Source organism: Mobula birostris, chromosome 16, assembly GCF_030028105.1.
Source record: "Mobula birostris isolate sMobBir1 chromosome 16, sMobBir1.hap1, whole genome shotgun sequence".
In the NCBI taxonomy this organism is placed as follows: domain Eukaryota; kingdom Metazoa; phylum Chordata; class Chondrichthyes; order Myliobatiformes; family Myliobatidae; genus Mobula; species Mobula birostris.
In genome coordinates, this window is record NC_092385.1 from 5,239,108 (window position 1) to 5,254,158 (window position 15,051).

Below are 15,051 nucleotides of genomic sequence, written 5' to 3' on the forward strand. Positions count from 1 at the left end.
TGTTGTTCCTGCTAATGCCCCTTTCCAGTCAACTTTGGCCAGTTCCCCTCTTGTGCCATTGTCATTTCCTTTATTCCACTGAAATACCGACACATTGGAATTTAGCTTCTCCTTCTCAAATTTTAAAATAAACTCGATCATATTGTGATCAGCGTTCCCAAAGGGTTCCTTAACCTTAAGCTCTCTTATCACCTCCAGATCATTGCACAACACCCAATCCAGCACAGCCGATCCCCTAGTGGGTTCAACAACCAGATGTTCTAAAAAGCCATCCCTTAGACATTCTACAAATTCTCTCTTTTGACCCAAACTGCTTGCATTACAGAAATTCACTCTTGTAGAATTTACAAATCACTAGCAAGAAATTTGAGATGTAGGATAAAATTTGATCTTACAGAATGCATGTGAAAGTAGCAGATAAACACAATTACTTTTTCATTTTGTGTTCCTTGTCACATACGTAGGTGCTATAGAAAATCATGATTTGGACCATTTTTTAGGAATACTCCAAAACTGTAACACAGGATTTGCCTGTAAGGCTATGATGCAGGAATCTGAAACAAGAATAAAGGTGCCAGAAGAACTCAGCCAGTCAAGTAGCATCTGTGGAATGAGAAACTAGTCAAAGTTTCAGGTTAGGGACTCTTCTTCAGAACTGTTGGGTAGAGCTCTTTATAATATGTTCTTCTGAGGGATGTAGACTTCACAGGCTGAACCAGCACTTGAGTGCAGGGACCGGGGGGAGGTGCTTGGAATTGGAATATTATTGTCTCATTACTGATGTACAGTGAAAAGCTTGTCTTGCATACTGTTCATACAGATCAGATCATTACACAGAGTATTGAGGTAGAACAAGGTAAAACAATAACAGAACGCAAATTAATGTGTTACTGTTGCAGAGAAATTACAATCCAGGTAAACAGAGAGGTGCAAGATCACAACGAGGTCAAGAGTTCATTTTATGATAATAGACATAGGTGCAGGAGTAGGCCATTCGGCCCTTTGAGCCAGCACTGCCATTCACTGTGATCAGGGCTGATCATCCACAATCCGTATCCAGTTCCTGCCTTATCCCCATAACCTTTGATTCCGCTATCTTTAAGAGCTCTATCCATCTCTTTTTTGAAAGATCCAGAGACTTGGCCTCCACAGCCTTCTGGGGCAGAGTATTCCACATATCCACCACTCTCTGGGTGAAAAAGTTTTTCCTCAGCTCCGTTCTAAATGGCCTACCCCTTATTCTTAAACTGTGGCCTCTGGTTTCTGGACTCACCCATCAGTGGGAACATGCTTCCTGCCTCCAGCGTGTCCAATCCCTTAATAATCTTATATGTTTCAATCAGATCCCCTCTCATGCTTCTGAATTCCAGTGTATACAAGCCCAGTCGCTCCAATTTTTCAACATATGACAGTCCCAGAAATTAACCTTGTGAACCTATGCTGCACTCCCTCAATAGCAAGAATGTCCTTCCTCAAATTTGGAGACCAAAACTGTACACAATATTCCAGGTGTGGTCTCACCAGGGCCCTGTACAGCTGCAGAAGGACCTCTTTGCTGCTATACTCAATTCCCCTTGTTATGAAGGCCAGCATGTCATTAGCTTTCTTCACTGCCTGCTGTACTTGCATGCTTGCTTTCAGTGACTAATGTACAAGAACACCTAGATCTCGTTGTACTTCCCCTTTTCCTAATTTGACTCCATTTAGATAATAATCTGCCTTCCTGTTCTTACCACCTCACATTTATCCACATTATCTTGATACTAGGGGACACTTAAAAAAACTGAAGCAGTACGACTGAAGCTGCCCTTGAGCTTGGTGGCACATGCTTTCAGGTTTCTGTACCTTCTGCCCGATGGGAGAGGGGAGAAGACAGAATGTCTGGGGTGGGTGCGGTCTTTGATAGTGAGGGCTGGTTTACCAAGCAGAAGTATAGACGGAGTCACCAGCTTACCAAGGGTGACTTTGGGAGTTAGCAGCAACTGCTGGGAACTGATTCTTGCTCAAGATAGTTGATCATTTGCCCCACGTATCTCAATCCTTTGGAAAATGGTGATGCTGGGGGCGAACAGTTTCCCACCAGGAGTTAACAGTCAGAGGACAGTACTCACTGTGATCATGGGAAAAGACAAAGAGGGACTGGTTGACGAGCATTGTGGCAACATTGCCGTACGCCCCACTATGTTCTCCAGCGCCGTGTAGTATCATCACCAGAGCCCTGCAAGAACGAGGTGAAGAGGATTTACCAGTGGAATAATAAAGATTAGCTTTATTTGTTACATGCGCTTTGAAACACCGAAACCAGTAGTGAAATATTCCATTTGCATCGAAGACCAGTGCAGTCTGAGGACATGCTGGGGACAGCCCGCAGGTCTCCATGCTTCCAGCACCAACATAGCATGCCCACAGCTCACTAACCATAACCTGCACGCCTTTGGAATGGGCGGAGGAAACAGGAACACCCGGAGGAAACTCACGCAGTCAGAGGAAAAGAAAGAAAAGATTAGCTTTATTTGTCACATGCACAGTGAAGCATCAACACACACAGTGAAATGCATCGTTTGCATCAAACCAAATCAGCAAGGAATGTGTTGGGCAGCCCACAAGTGTCGTCACACTTCCAGCGTCAACATAGCACACTCCTACATTTCTTGCACTGTGGGAGGAAACCACACAGTCACGGGGAGAATATAGAAACTCCTTATGGACAGCAGTGGGAATCAAAGCCCAATCTTACGGCAGGTGTGTTGTAAAGCATTGCCTAGCCACCACGCTACTGGCCACCCCATGAGGAAGTGACAGAGGTGGGTACAATAACATTTGAAATTTTATTTAGATAGGTATGTGGATAGGAAAGAGTTAGAGAGATAAGTGAAATGTAGGCAGATAGGACTTGGGAGCTCCATTGTCAGCATGGATAAGTTGGCCAAAGGACATGTTTCCATGCTGTATGATTCAATGGGATCTGGCATGGAACCTTCACCTGTAAGTGTGCTGTCTCCACTGTCCACTAATCCATTCAAAACAAGTTTAATTATCATTCAACCAAACATGAATACCCATATATGCAGCTAAAGAAGACAGTGTTACTTCAGGGCCAAGGTGCATAACACAGTACCAACAGTCACACACAGCACAAAGCACATACAAGATAGCAAGGACATAAAGCTATCAGTAAGATACAGCCATGGCCTTGTCTTCAGTGAGCAACACATACAAAAAAAACTGGAGGAACTCAGCAGGTCAGGCAGCATCCATGGAGAAAAATGAACAGTCAATGTTTCAAGCTGAGGCCCTTCATTCATGAAGAGCCTTGTCCCACAACGTCACTGTTTATTCCCTCCCGTAGATGCTGCTTGACCTACTGAACTCCTCCAGTATTTTGTTTGTGTTGCTCAGCATTTCCAGTATCTGCAGAACCTCTTGTTTATAGTTCCACATCCAGCATTAAGTTTTTCACTTTGGGCTTCCAACCCATTTATTCCATCTATTACCTCATTCAGTGCCACCCATGAGCTTTGCATTCCTCCACTTCCATCATTTTTATCTTTGGCCGATGTATGTTCAGCTAGCAAGTCCTCGAGCTCATAAATCTCCTCTCAAAACCTTTCTGCATTTCTCTCTTGCTTTCTTCTCCTCTTCTACCAGCTTCTTTCCAGCCTTGACATCCCATTGCATGTCTCGGTATCATTCTTGATCTGGTGATTGTAGCCTGGTTGGACCACACGGGAGTGTTGAAGACATGGAAGCTTTAGAGAGGGTGCAGAGGAGGTTTACCAGGATGCTGCATGGATTAGAGAGCATTTCTTATGAGGATAGGTTGAGCGAGCTGGGGCTTTTCTCTTTGGAGTGAGGGAGAATCAGAGGTGGCTTGATAAAGGCATTAGTAGAGTGAACAGCTGGCGGCTTCATCCCGGGGTGGAAATGGCTAATATGAGAGGACGTAATTTTAAGGTAATTATGAGAGGAAGGTATAACAGGGATATAAGAGATTGTTATTTTTTTTAAACACAGAGTGGTAGGTGTGTATAATATGCTGCCAGGGGTGGTGGTAGAGCCCAGTACTTCAGGGAGATTTAAAAGAATAATATATAGGCACATGGATGATAGAAAAATTGAGGACTATGTAGGAGAGAAGGGTTAGATTGATCCTGGAGTAGGTTAAACGGTCAGCAGAACATTGTGGGCTGAAGGGCCTGTACTGTGCTGTATTGTTCTATGTTCACCTCTTCTACCAACACCCTTTCTGATTTGATATCTCATCATATGTCTCAGTCATTTCTGACCCGGTTGTCTTTCCTATGAAGCACTGAGAAATTTTCCATGTTACCAGGCTACTGAAATGCGACACACTAATCTCCAGAGGAGCTCAGCCGGTTAGGCAGCATCTATAGAGGGAAATAGACAGTCAACATTTTAGACCGGAGCCCTTCAACAGGACTGGAAAGAAAGATGGGAGAGAGCCAGTCCCCCGTGCATGAATACAGAAAAACATGTTGGTGTGATATCCTGAGCTGGCGATTGTTGGCCCCATTTCCTGTGCATTCTGCCACATCCAGCTGGACAAAGAAATAATCAGTTTTAACAATGCTCCCACATTCATACATTGGGAGCAAGTCTCACTACACTCAAGAGCAACACACAAGGCACTGGAGGAACTCAACAGGTCTGGCAGCATCTGTGAAGGGAAATGGACAGTCAACATTACAGGTCAAGGCCCTTCATCTAGATTACTAGTCCTGATGAAAGGTCTTGAACCAAAACATTAACTGTCTACTTCCCTCTGCAGATGCTGCCTGACCCACTGAGTTCCTCCAGTACTCCTGAGGAGACTGAGGTCCTTTAACATCTGTCGGACGATGCTGAGGATGTTCTACGAGTCTGTGGTGGCCAGTGCGATCATGTTTGCTGTTATGTGCTGGGGCAGTAGGCTGAGGGTAGCAGACACCAACAGAATCAACAAACTCATTCGTAAGGCCAGTGATGTTGTGGGGATGGAACTGGACTCTTTGACGGTGGTGTCTGAAAAGAGGATGCTGTCCAAGTTGCATGCCATCTTGGACAATGTCTCCCATCCACTACATAATGTACTGGGTGGGCACAGGAGTACATTCAGCCAGAGACTCATTCCACCGAGATGCAACACAGAGCGTCGTAGGAAGTCATTTCTGCCTGTGGCCATCAAACTTTACAACTCCTCCCTTTTGAGGGTCAGACACCCTGAGCCAATAGGCTGGTCCTGGACTTATTTCCTGGCATAATTTACATATTATTATTTAATTATTTATGGTTTATTACTATTTAATTATTTATCGTGCAACTGTAACGAAAACCAATTTCCCTCAAGTTCAATGAAGTATAACCATGACTATGACTATTTTGTGTATTTATTCAAGATTCCAGCATCTGCAGTCTTGTGTGTCTCCTCCTGGCTCAAGCAATTGTGTTGTCCAAGACCTTTTGTTTGGGTAAGAGCTATACTTTGAAGATGAAGATGAAGATAGATTAAAGACTAAAGAATAGCTTTATTTGTCACATGTGCATCAAAACATTAAAAAATACAGTGAAATGCATCATTTACATCAATGGCCAATTTCAAGTTGACATGAGTCCTGTAATTGTTAACTGTTGTTGTATGTAGAGTTGTTGAACTATTCTGCTTTCTGTTTAATCTTGTTGAGTTTATTTTGACTGGGACGGGTTTTCCGAGGACTGTGATTATTTGAAATGGACTCCTGACCAGCACTTAGCATGGGGTCCTTGTGATTCGAGAATGATTCGTCTCACAGTGTTGTTTGGTTGAGCACCAACGTTCCATTATTTCTATGAATAAACTCTTGTTTCTGTCTCCACATGGGAGTCCGTCGTTTCTCCGCACCTGGGTTCAGTTGTTTGTCAGCTCACACCATGACAACTCCATGGATACAGCCAAACAAGACAGTGTTTCTCTGGAGCCAAGGTGCAAAACACAGTACCAACAGTCATACACAGCACAAAGCACATATAGCACATATAAGATAGCAGTAAACATACAGTCACACGCAAAAATACTACATAATGTAGCCCAAGTCCCTGAGTGACATAATTTGCAGATTGATGGTGCATGGATGTTGTCAGTAAGGATGAGAAGCTCTCAGCAGTCCACAGGCAAACATTAATATGCATGCATACACGCAACCCAGCTTGCCTTGCACCAAATGAACACTGGAGGGCAGCACTGGCAGGACAGTCCCCAGCCCAGCATGGACACCATGCTACTCCACCTCCTGTGTCTCCCCTCCTGGATTGCTGCAACAGGCAAGCCCACGGCTTGAGGCCTAGTCCTCGTTACCCCTGAGGCCAAGAAGCTCCCCTGCCACCAGTCTCTCCAATAAACCATACTGAAATGGACTTGCAGTATTTTACATTATCAATGTCCAACAGGGCCTTGCAATCACAAGAAAGACATCGAAGATAATTACTTGCTGTTAGACTGCACACTGTCTTCATGCACCAACTCTGATGCTTCTCCGAAGCAGGTAGCAAAATGCTCCACACCAAGTCTAGCAGCTCCAGCTCCTCTGCCAATGAGTAGCTCACTGGCGGGGACACAAGCCAAGATCATGCTGGGAGGAGTCTGCAAGTGTCACCACCACCACCCCCACCCCCCCCCCCCCCCGCCGGTGGCAATATAGCATGCCCACAGCTTACTAACTCAGACCCGTATGTCTTTGAAATGTGAGAGGAAACACACTTGGTCACTGTGGGAACATACAAACTCCTTACAACAATGATGGGGATTGGACCCCGATCAGTCATTACTGGCTCTGAAAAGCATTGTGCTAACCACTACACTACCGTTTGCCCTACATATTGGGGAACAGATCATTCTTCTTTAGCCCATCCAAGCAGAATATTTTCTGAAAATGCACGTCAACAATTTGGATGATGAAATTGATTGGTTTGTGAACGATACGAAGATAAGTGGAAGAGCGGCTTGTGTTGATGAAGCAGAGAGGCCGCAGAAGGACTCGCACAGATTAGGAGAATGGGTAAAGGGGTAGCAGATGGAATACAGTGTCCGGACGTGTATGGTCAAGCACATTGGCGGAAGGTATAAAAGCATAGGCTATTTTCTAAGTGGAGAAAAATTCAAAAAAACCATGGTGCAGAGGGACTTGTGCAGGATTCCCTAAAGGTTAATTTGCAGGTTGAGTCAGTGGTGAGGAAGGCAAATGCAATGTTAACATTCATTTCAAAAGGACTCAGATTCAAAAGCAAGGATGCAATGTTGAGGCTTTTTATAAGGCACTGGTGAGGCATCATTTGGCGTATTGTGAGCAGTTTTGGGCCCCTTACTTAAGAAAGGATGTGCTGACGTTGGAGAGGGTTCAGAGGAGGTTCACGAGAATGATTCCAGGAATGAAAGGGTTATTATATGAGCAGTGATTGAAGGCTCCGGGCAGGTACTCACTGGAATTTAGTGAATGAGAGGTGGGGTGGAGACCTCATTGAAACCTATTGAATGTTGTAAGGCCAGGATAGGGGATGTTTCCTTTAGAGGGGGAGTCAAGGACCAGAGGGCACATCCTCAAAATAGAGGGGCGTCTATTTGGAACAGAGATGAGGAGAAATTTCTTTAGCTAGAGGGTGGTGAATCTGTGGTAAATCACAAATACAAGAAAATCTGCAGACGCTGGAAATCAAAGCACTGCAAATGCTGGAGGAACTCAGCAGGCCAGGCAGCATCTATGGTAAAGAGTAACCAGTCGATGTTTCGAGTCTGTTGAGTTCCTCCGGCACTTTGAGTGTGTTGCGGTGAACGTACAGAATTCGTTGCCACTGGCAGCTGTGGAAGCCAGGTCACCGGGTGCATTTAAGGCAGAGGTTAATGATTAGTCGGGGCGTGAAAGGATACAGGGAGAAGGGGTTGGGAGGGAAATGGATCAGCCACGATGAAATGGTGGAGTGCATTCAATGGGCCGAATGACCTAATTCTGCTCCCATATCTTATGGCCTCTCAATTCATGTCTATGCAGAGTAAGGGGCAGTTTGAATCTATCGAAGGACATCCCATATAAACATGCTCACACAATAGAGTAACAACGAGCTCCCAAACACAGGCAGTGGAATAGGGATAAAAGAGTTCCAGGATCTTATACTTCTTGATATCCTCAATATTAACCAAAAGAGACGGATGTCAATGCGGTCACAGGGAGAAGTACAAGCAGCAGTGGGAATTGAACTCGGATTGCTGGCATAACACTAACTATTACTCTACCATGCAGCCTAAACATGTTCTAATTTGTTTGGTTCCACACGTTGGCCGAAGCGTCTGTTTCTTTACAGTACTGTTCTCTGGACTCTGCTTGCTTCAGAGGTTACATGGCCAGGCCAGGGAGCAACATCTCAACAAGGAGTTAATGGCTTCAGTGAGGAGAGGGTGGGGAAGGATCATGGACCAGATCTGGCAGGGAATTGGCTGTCAGCCAGGCTGCTGACTCTGGCTGGAATCCAGCCTTGTAAGAATGCTGTTTACAGCAGGTTACAAGACAAATGAGTAGAAAGTAGTGTTGTGAGTTTCATGGTGAACCAGAATCAGAAAGGCCAGGCCTTCCACTGCTCGGGGTTGACTATGCCGTAGCTGTCTACATGATACACAAGCCGGGGTAGTGCGATACGGAGAGCTGCTATTGCCCTTGACGCGGGCTCCCTCTCTCCCCGCGGCTGATGAATCCAAAGGAACGTCAGGGACTGATACAGTTCGGCACCAGTGGCGTTGCTGGAATTGTCAGTCAATGTTCAACTCAACGTAGGGCTGCCTTAGGGACTCCAGTCCCGGATTGTTCTTCGGGGTTCACTCCCGAAGCCTTCCCCATGTGTGGGTATAGCCACAAGGCAGCAGAGGTTCGAGATCAGGGTGTTTCTTCTCCTGGACGAGCTGCCAACCATAGCTGACAAGCTCCTTCTGCCCGAAGCGATTGTTTTAACGTGCCACTTTTTCCCCTTCTCTTGTCAGTAGAAATGGTTCCACTGGACTTAGTAGCTAAGCCACACGTGAAGACCGGGAGCTGGACTTGGTAGTCGGAGGTTATTTGAGACGCACACTATTAGGAGTATTTAATACATAGAGGGAGCTTATCCCCACTACCTCCCTTGGCAATGACAACCTTAAGGAACCAAACAATATTCTGTATATTAAAAAAAATCAATTAAATAAGTAGTGCAAAAACAGAGCAAAAAATAGTGAGGTAGTGTACATGGGTTCATTGTCCATTCAGAAATCTGGTGGTGGGGGGAAGAAGCTGTTCCTGAAACACTGAGTGTGTGTTTTTAGGCTCCTGTACCTCCTCCTTGATGGTAGCAATGAGAAGAGGGCATGTCCTTGTATTGGGGGTCCTTAATGATGGATGCTGCCTTTTTCAGACATTGCCTTTTGAAGATTTCATACAAAATGTGATAACCTTCACTATCACCATACCCATCTCAACATCCAGTCACTTCACACCCAACTAAGTGGTTATCCAAATGTAATTACTGTGTATTGTAGGAGTTATGACAACCCATGTGTGCACTGTGTGATCCCACAAAAGGCAATGATGATGTCAGCTGAGTAGTGGATCTTATCCAAGGCATCGGTGCAAACCTCCCACTTGGTAAGGCCTAATGTTCAAGGCCCCATCAGCGGCATGTCCAGAGTTTGAGGCCTAGTATTTGATTTGTTGGGCACGTGGCCAAGTGGTTAAGACGTTCGTCTGGTGACCTCAAAATCGCTGGTTCGAGCCTCAGCTGTGGCAGCGTGTTTGCGTCCTTGAGCAAGGCACTTAATCACACATTGCTCTAATGTCTGTGCGAGGAGTGGCGCCCCACACAGACTTCCAATCTGCGCCTGGTAAGGCATGAAAATGCCCGACGCAGTCCTCTCATGGACTGAGTTGACGTTCCCTCCCTCCATTTGATTATCAGTGGGCCCTGGGGTCAAAATCCAGGATCAAGGAACAAGGGTCGTGTCGGAAGTCTGTAAGTCAATTCCGTTGACCAGAGCCCCAGTCTGCGTATCCGTTGGGGAAGTCGAAGGCCCAGTGTCTGTGAGTCTGAGTCCGGGACTGCTGGAGGCTGAAGTCCGAATAAGGCCTGTCCTAAGGTTAAAAGATGTACATAGGTGGGAGGGAGGAACAGGGCTTGTTTTGCTCATGTTGTTAGGTTGACTATTGTGTTCCGTGTTGTTGCGCCGGGCATGGTGGTTGGGCTATGTAGTCGTTGGAGTGTGTGGTGACATTCGCGGGCCTGCCCAGCACACCCTCGGGGGTGTGGGTTGTTAGCTCAAACAACACATTTTTAGGTTTAGGTGTACACATGATAAATAAATTAGAGTCTGGAATCCTGAACCCTTACTCAAAAAGTGATCTTTACCTTCGGTGCCTATCGGGACACTGGTATGAAGTCTGATCTGACTGAAATGTTCCCTGAGCACAGCCATTCCTCTATGCAGAGATCCCCACAGTTCTACACTAGGGCATCAGCCGAGGCTGTATGCTTGGATCTGAGCCATCGTTCACTCCAGGTGCTACGCAAGGCTTTCTTGGAAACTGTTCTTGGAAATTACCCTTGGAAAGTAATTTAAGACATACAATTATAATACAGCCACTGTCTTATGCAACTGTGTGTCCATTCCCATGCTTACTTGCACCTTGCACTTGTCTATCCTGTGCAAAACCCATCTTGGTGCTCCAGATTCCCTCGGATCCTGTCCTGCACCCTGTTCTGCGTATGTGTGCACCCCAGCTCTATGCGTTTGTGCAGTCCCGTCTTATGCACTCTTACTGTGCTGTATCGCTAAATAAATAAAAAATTAAATTCTTGCATCTAATACAGGCAAATGGGATTAGTAGATCAGCAACAAAGCTCAGTATGGAATTGATGGGCTGAAGGGCCTGTTTCCGAGTTGTATGGTTCTGTAACTCCAGCACTATTATTGCCAACATGATTTTCTAATTTTTTTTATTTTTATTTGATTTCTTCCCAAGGTGAGGGTGGTGGGGCTGGAGTATTGGGGCTGAGCTCCCACTGCCTATCTAATGCTCTCAATGGTGCACGTCTCAAATAGCCTCTGACAACCAAGTCCAGCTCCTGGCCTTCACGTGCGGCTTAGTTACTAAGCCCAGTGGAACTGCTTCTACTGACAGGAGAAGGGGCAAGGGCGGGTTACTGGCACCTTAAAACCAGTCGCTTCAGGCAGATGGGGCTCGTCAGCCGTGGTTGGCAGCTCATCTAGGAGAAGCTCTGATCTCAAACCTCCGCTGCCTTGGGGCTATACCCCCTCACGGGGAAGGCTTCAGGAGTAAACCCCAAGGGAAAAATCCGGAGCTGGAGTCCCTAAGATCATCCTATGGTGATTTCAACGCTGACTGGCAACTCCTGTGATGCTGCTGGTGCCAAACTGTATCAGCCTCTGCCGTTCCTTTGGGTTCATCAGATGCGTGGAGAGGGGGAGCTTGCTACATGGGCAACAGCTTGCTCTCCATATTGTACTGTCCTGGCTTACATACCTAGACAGCTAGGATGCAATACCCATGGTTGACCCTGACCGGCGGAGGCCTGACACAATTTTTATTTAGAGATACAGCCCTTCCAGCCCAACGACACTGTGCCACCCAATTACACCCATGTGGCCAATTAACCTACTAACCTGTACGTCATTGGAATGTGGGAGGAAACCAGAGCACCCGGAGGAAACCCACACTATCACGGGGAGAATGTACAAACTCATCACAGGCAGCAGCAGGAACTGAACACAGGTCGCAGCTGGGGGAGGGGCAGAGTGAAACTGGGATGGGGGAGGGGAGGGGGAGGGAATTACCGGAAATTGGAGAACTCAATGTTTATACCAAGGCCTGGACGGTATAAACATTGAATTCTCCAAATTCCAGTAATTCCCTCCCCCTCCCCTCCCCCATCCCAGTTTCACTCTGCCCCTCCCCCAGCTGCCTATCACCTCCCTCATGGTTTCGCCTCCTTCTACTACCCATTGTGTTTTCCCCTATTCCTTCTTCACCTTTCCTGCCTATCACCTCCCTGCTTCCCCTCCCCCACCCCTTTATCTTTCCCCTTACTGGTTTTTCACCTGGAACCTACCAGCCTTCTCCTTCCCACTCTCCCCCCCACCTTCTTTATAGGGCCTCTGCCCCCTCCCTCTTCAGTCCTGACGAAGGGTTCCGGCCCGAAACGTCGACTGATCGTTTCCACGGATGCTGCCCGACCTGCTGAGTTCCTCCAGCATGTTGTGAGTGTTGCTTTGACCCCAGCATCTGTAGAGTATTTTGTGTTTACGATTCCCAGCTAAGCTAGTCCCATTCACCTGTATTTGGCCTAAATCTCTCTAAACCACTGGCTAGTTTAAATATGAAGTCCCCCAAGATTATCGAATTACCTTGTTATACAGGCTTCTACTTTCCTGATTTAACTTTGACCTACATTACTGCTACGCTTTGAGAACATGCTTACAATCCCCACTATTTCTTTCTCTTTCTTAGCTCCTTCCAAACTGGACCTGCTGCTTTTTCCCCCTACTCATTCTTAATCATCAAAACTGAGTAGTCTTTTCCACTTTGTCAATGTCTTTGAAAAGTTAAATAACCTGAACTATTTAGGCTCCAGTCTTGGTAGCTTTGCTACCAAGTCTGGGTAATGACCAGTAGACAGTCTCCTGTCACTCAGTAGCCACCCTGTGTGCTCTTCTGTTTCTATAGCCCATCCCACCAGAAACCTCCCTACCACCATTTAGTTTAGAACCACTTAAAGGTACTTGGACGGGTACACAGACAGGAAAGGTTGAAAGGGGTGTGGGCAGAATGGGGCTAGCTTCGATGGGCATCATGCTTGGCATGGACCATTTGGGCCACAGGGCTTGTTTCTGTGCTCTGTGAAGTCCACAGATTCACAACCATCTGGCTGAGAATCTGTATCTGACTGATGCCACCACCAATTTGTATAAGACCACAAGACATAGGTTCAGAATTAGGCCATTCGATTCATTAAGTCTGCTCCACCATTTGATCATGGCTGATTTATTATCCCTCTCAACCCCATTCTCCTGACTTCTCCCTGTAATCTTTGATACCCTTACTAATCAAAAATATAGCAACCTCTGTTTTAAATGACTTGGCTCCACAGCTATCTGTGGCAATGAAGTCCACAGATGCACTACCATCTGACTAAAAAACTCCTCTTCATCTCTGTTCTAAAGAGACTTCCTTCTAATCTGAGGCTGTGACCCCTAGTCCCACTCTTGGAAACTTCCTCTCCATGTCTAGTTCAAAATTTAGGAGGTTTCAATGAGATCCCCACCCCACTCTTCTAAACTCCAGAAACTATCAAATCCTACTCATATATTAACCCTTCATTTACAGGGTCATTCTCTCAATCCTCTTCTGGACCCTCTCTTAGAAATGGAGAAAAAATGGCTCACAATACTCCAAATGCAGTCTGAGCAATGTCTTATATAGCCTCAGTGTTACATCCTTGTTTTTATATTCTAGTCCCCTGAAATGGATGCTAATGTCACATTTGCCTTCCTTACCACTGACTCAACCAGCAAATTAACCTTTAGGGAATCCTACACAAGGACTCCCAAATCCCTCAGCACCTCAGTTTATTTGTATTTTCTCTCCATTTAGAAAATAGTCAACCCTTTCATTTCTTCTAAAGTGCATGACCAAACACTTCTTGGCACTGTATTCATTTCTTTGCCCATTCTCTTAATCCGTTTAAATCTATAGTCTTTCTACTTCCTCAAAACTACCTGTTCCTCCACCTATCTTCATATCATCTGCAAACATTTCAACAAAGCCTTTAATTCCATCATCCAAATCATTGACAAATAACATAAAGACAATTGGTAGCAACACAGACCCCTGTGGAACACCACTAGTCACCGGCAGCCAGCCAGAAAAGGCTCCCTTTATTCCCAAACTTTGCCTCCCGCCAATCAGCCACTGTTTCATCCATGCTAGAATCTTTTCTGCAATGCCATGGGCTCATAGCTTGTGAAGCAGCTTCATGTGTGGCATCTTGTCAAAGGCCTTCTGAAAATTCAAATACACAACATGAACCGATTCTCCTTTATCTATTCTGCTTGTTACTTCTTCAAAGAATTCCAACGGATTTGTCAATCAAGATTTTCCCTTGAGGAAACTTTGCTGATCATTCTAAATTCTGCCATTTCCAGTGGGATCTCACAACCAAGCACATCTTTCCCTCCTCGCCACTTTCTGTTTTCCACAGGGATCGCTCCCTACGCGACTCCCTTGTCCATTCGTTCCTCCCCATTGATTTCCCTCCTGGCACTTACACTTGCAAGCGGAACAAGTGCTACACCTGCCCCTACACCTCCTCCCTCACTACCGTTCAGGGCCCCAAACAGTTCTTCCAGGTGAGGCAACACTTCACCTGCGAGTTTGCTGGGGTTATCTACTGTATCCAGTACTCCCAGTGTGGTCTCCCGTACATCAGGGAGACCCGGTGCAGATTGGGAGACCATTTTGCCGAGCACCTATGCTCCATCTGCCAGAAAAAGTGGTATCTCCCAGTGTCCAACAATTTTAATTCCACTTCAAATTCCCATTCTGACATATCAGTCCATTGTCTCCTCTACTATCGTGATGGGGCCACGCTCAGGTTGGAGGAGCAACACTTTATATTCTGTCTGGGTAGCCTCCAACCCAATGGCATGAACATTGATTTCTCAAACTTCCAGTAATTGTCCCCCCACCCACCTTCAACATTCCCCATTCCCATTTCCCTCTCTCACCTTATCCCTTTACGTGCCTCCCATCACCTCCCTCTGGTGCTCCTCCCCAATCTCTTTCCTCCATGGCCTTCTGTCCTCTCCTATCAGATTCCCCCTTCTCCAGCCCTTTATCTCTTTCATCAACTGACTTCCCAGCTCTTTACTTCACCCCTCCCCTCTTCCTGTTCCACCTATCACCTACAACCAGGTACTTCTTCCTCCATTCCCCCCTCCCCAACTTCTTACTCTACTTCTCATCGCTTTTTTCCCCCACTCCTGATGAA

General features: G+C 46.1%; 1 protein-coding gene across 3 annotated transcripts in view; it reads right to left on the bottom strand.

The window, feature by feature from the left end:
* mgll (monoglyceride lipase) overlaps window positions 1–15,051 on the bottom strand; it is a 114,337-nt gene that overhangs the window by 74,614 nt on the left and 24,672 nt on the right. For 2 of the 3 annotated variants that reach the window (XM_072280250.1, XM_072280249.1), the window contains exon 3: window positions 2,112–2,218. In XM_072280250.1, the coding sequence (XP_072136351.1) occupies window positions 2,112–2,218 (107 nt within the window). Of the gene's footprint in view, window positions 1–2,111; window positions 2,219–3,494; window positions 3,785–15,051 lie in introns of all 3 variants that reach the window. The other variant, XM_072280251.1, reaches the window with a different exon arrangement.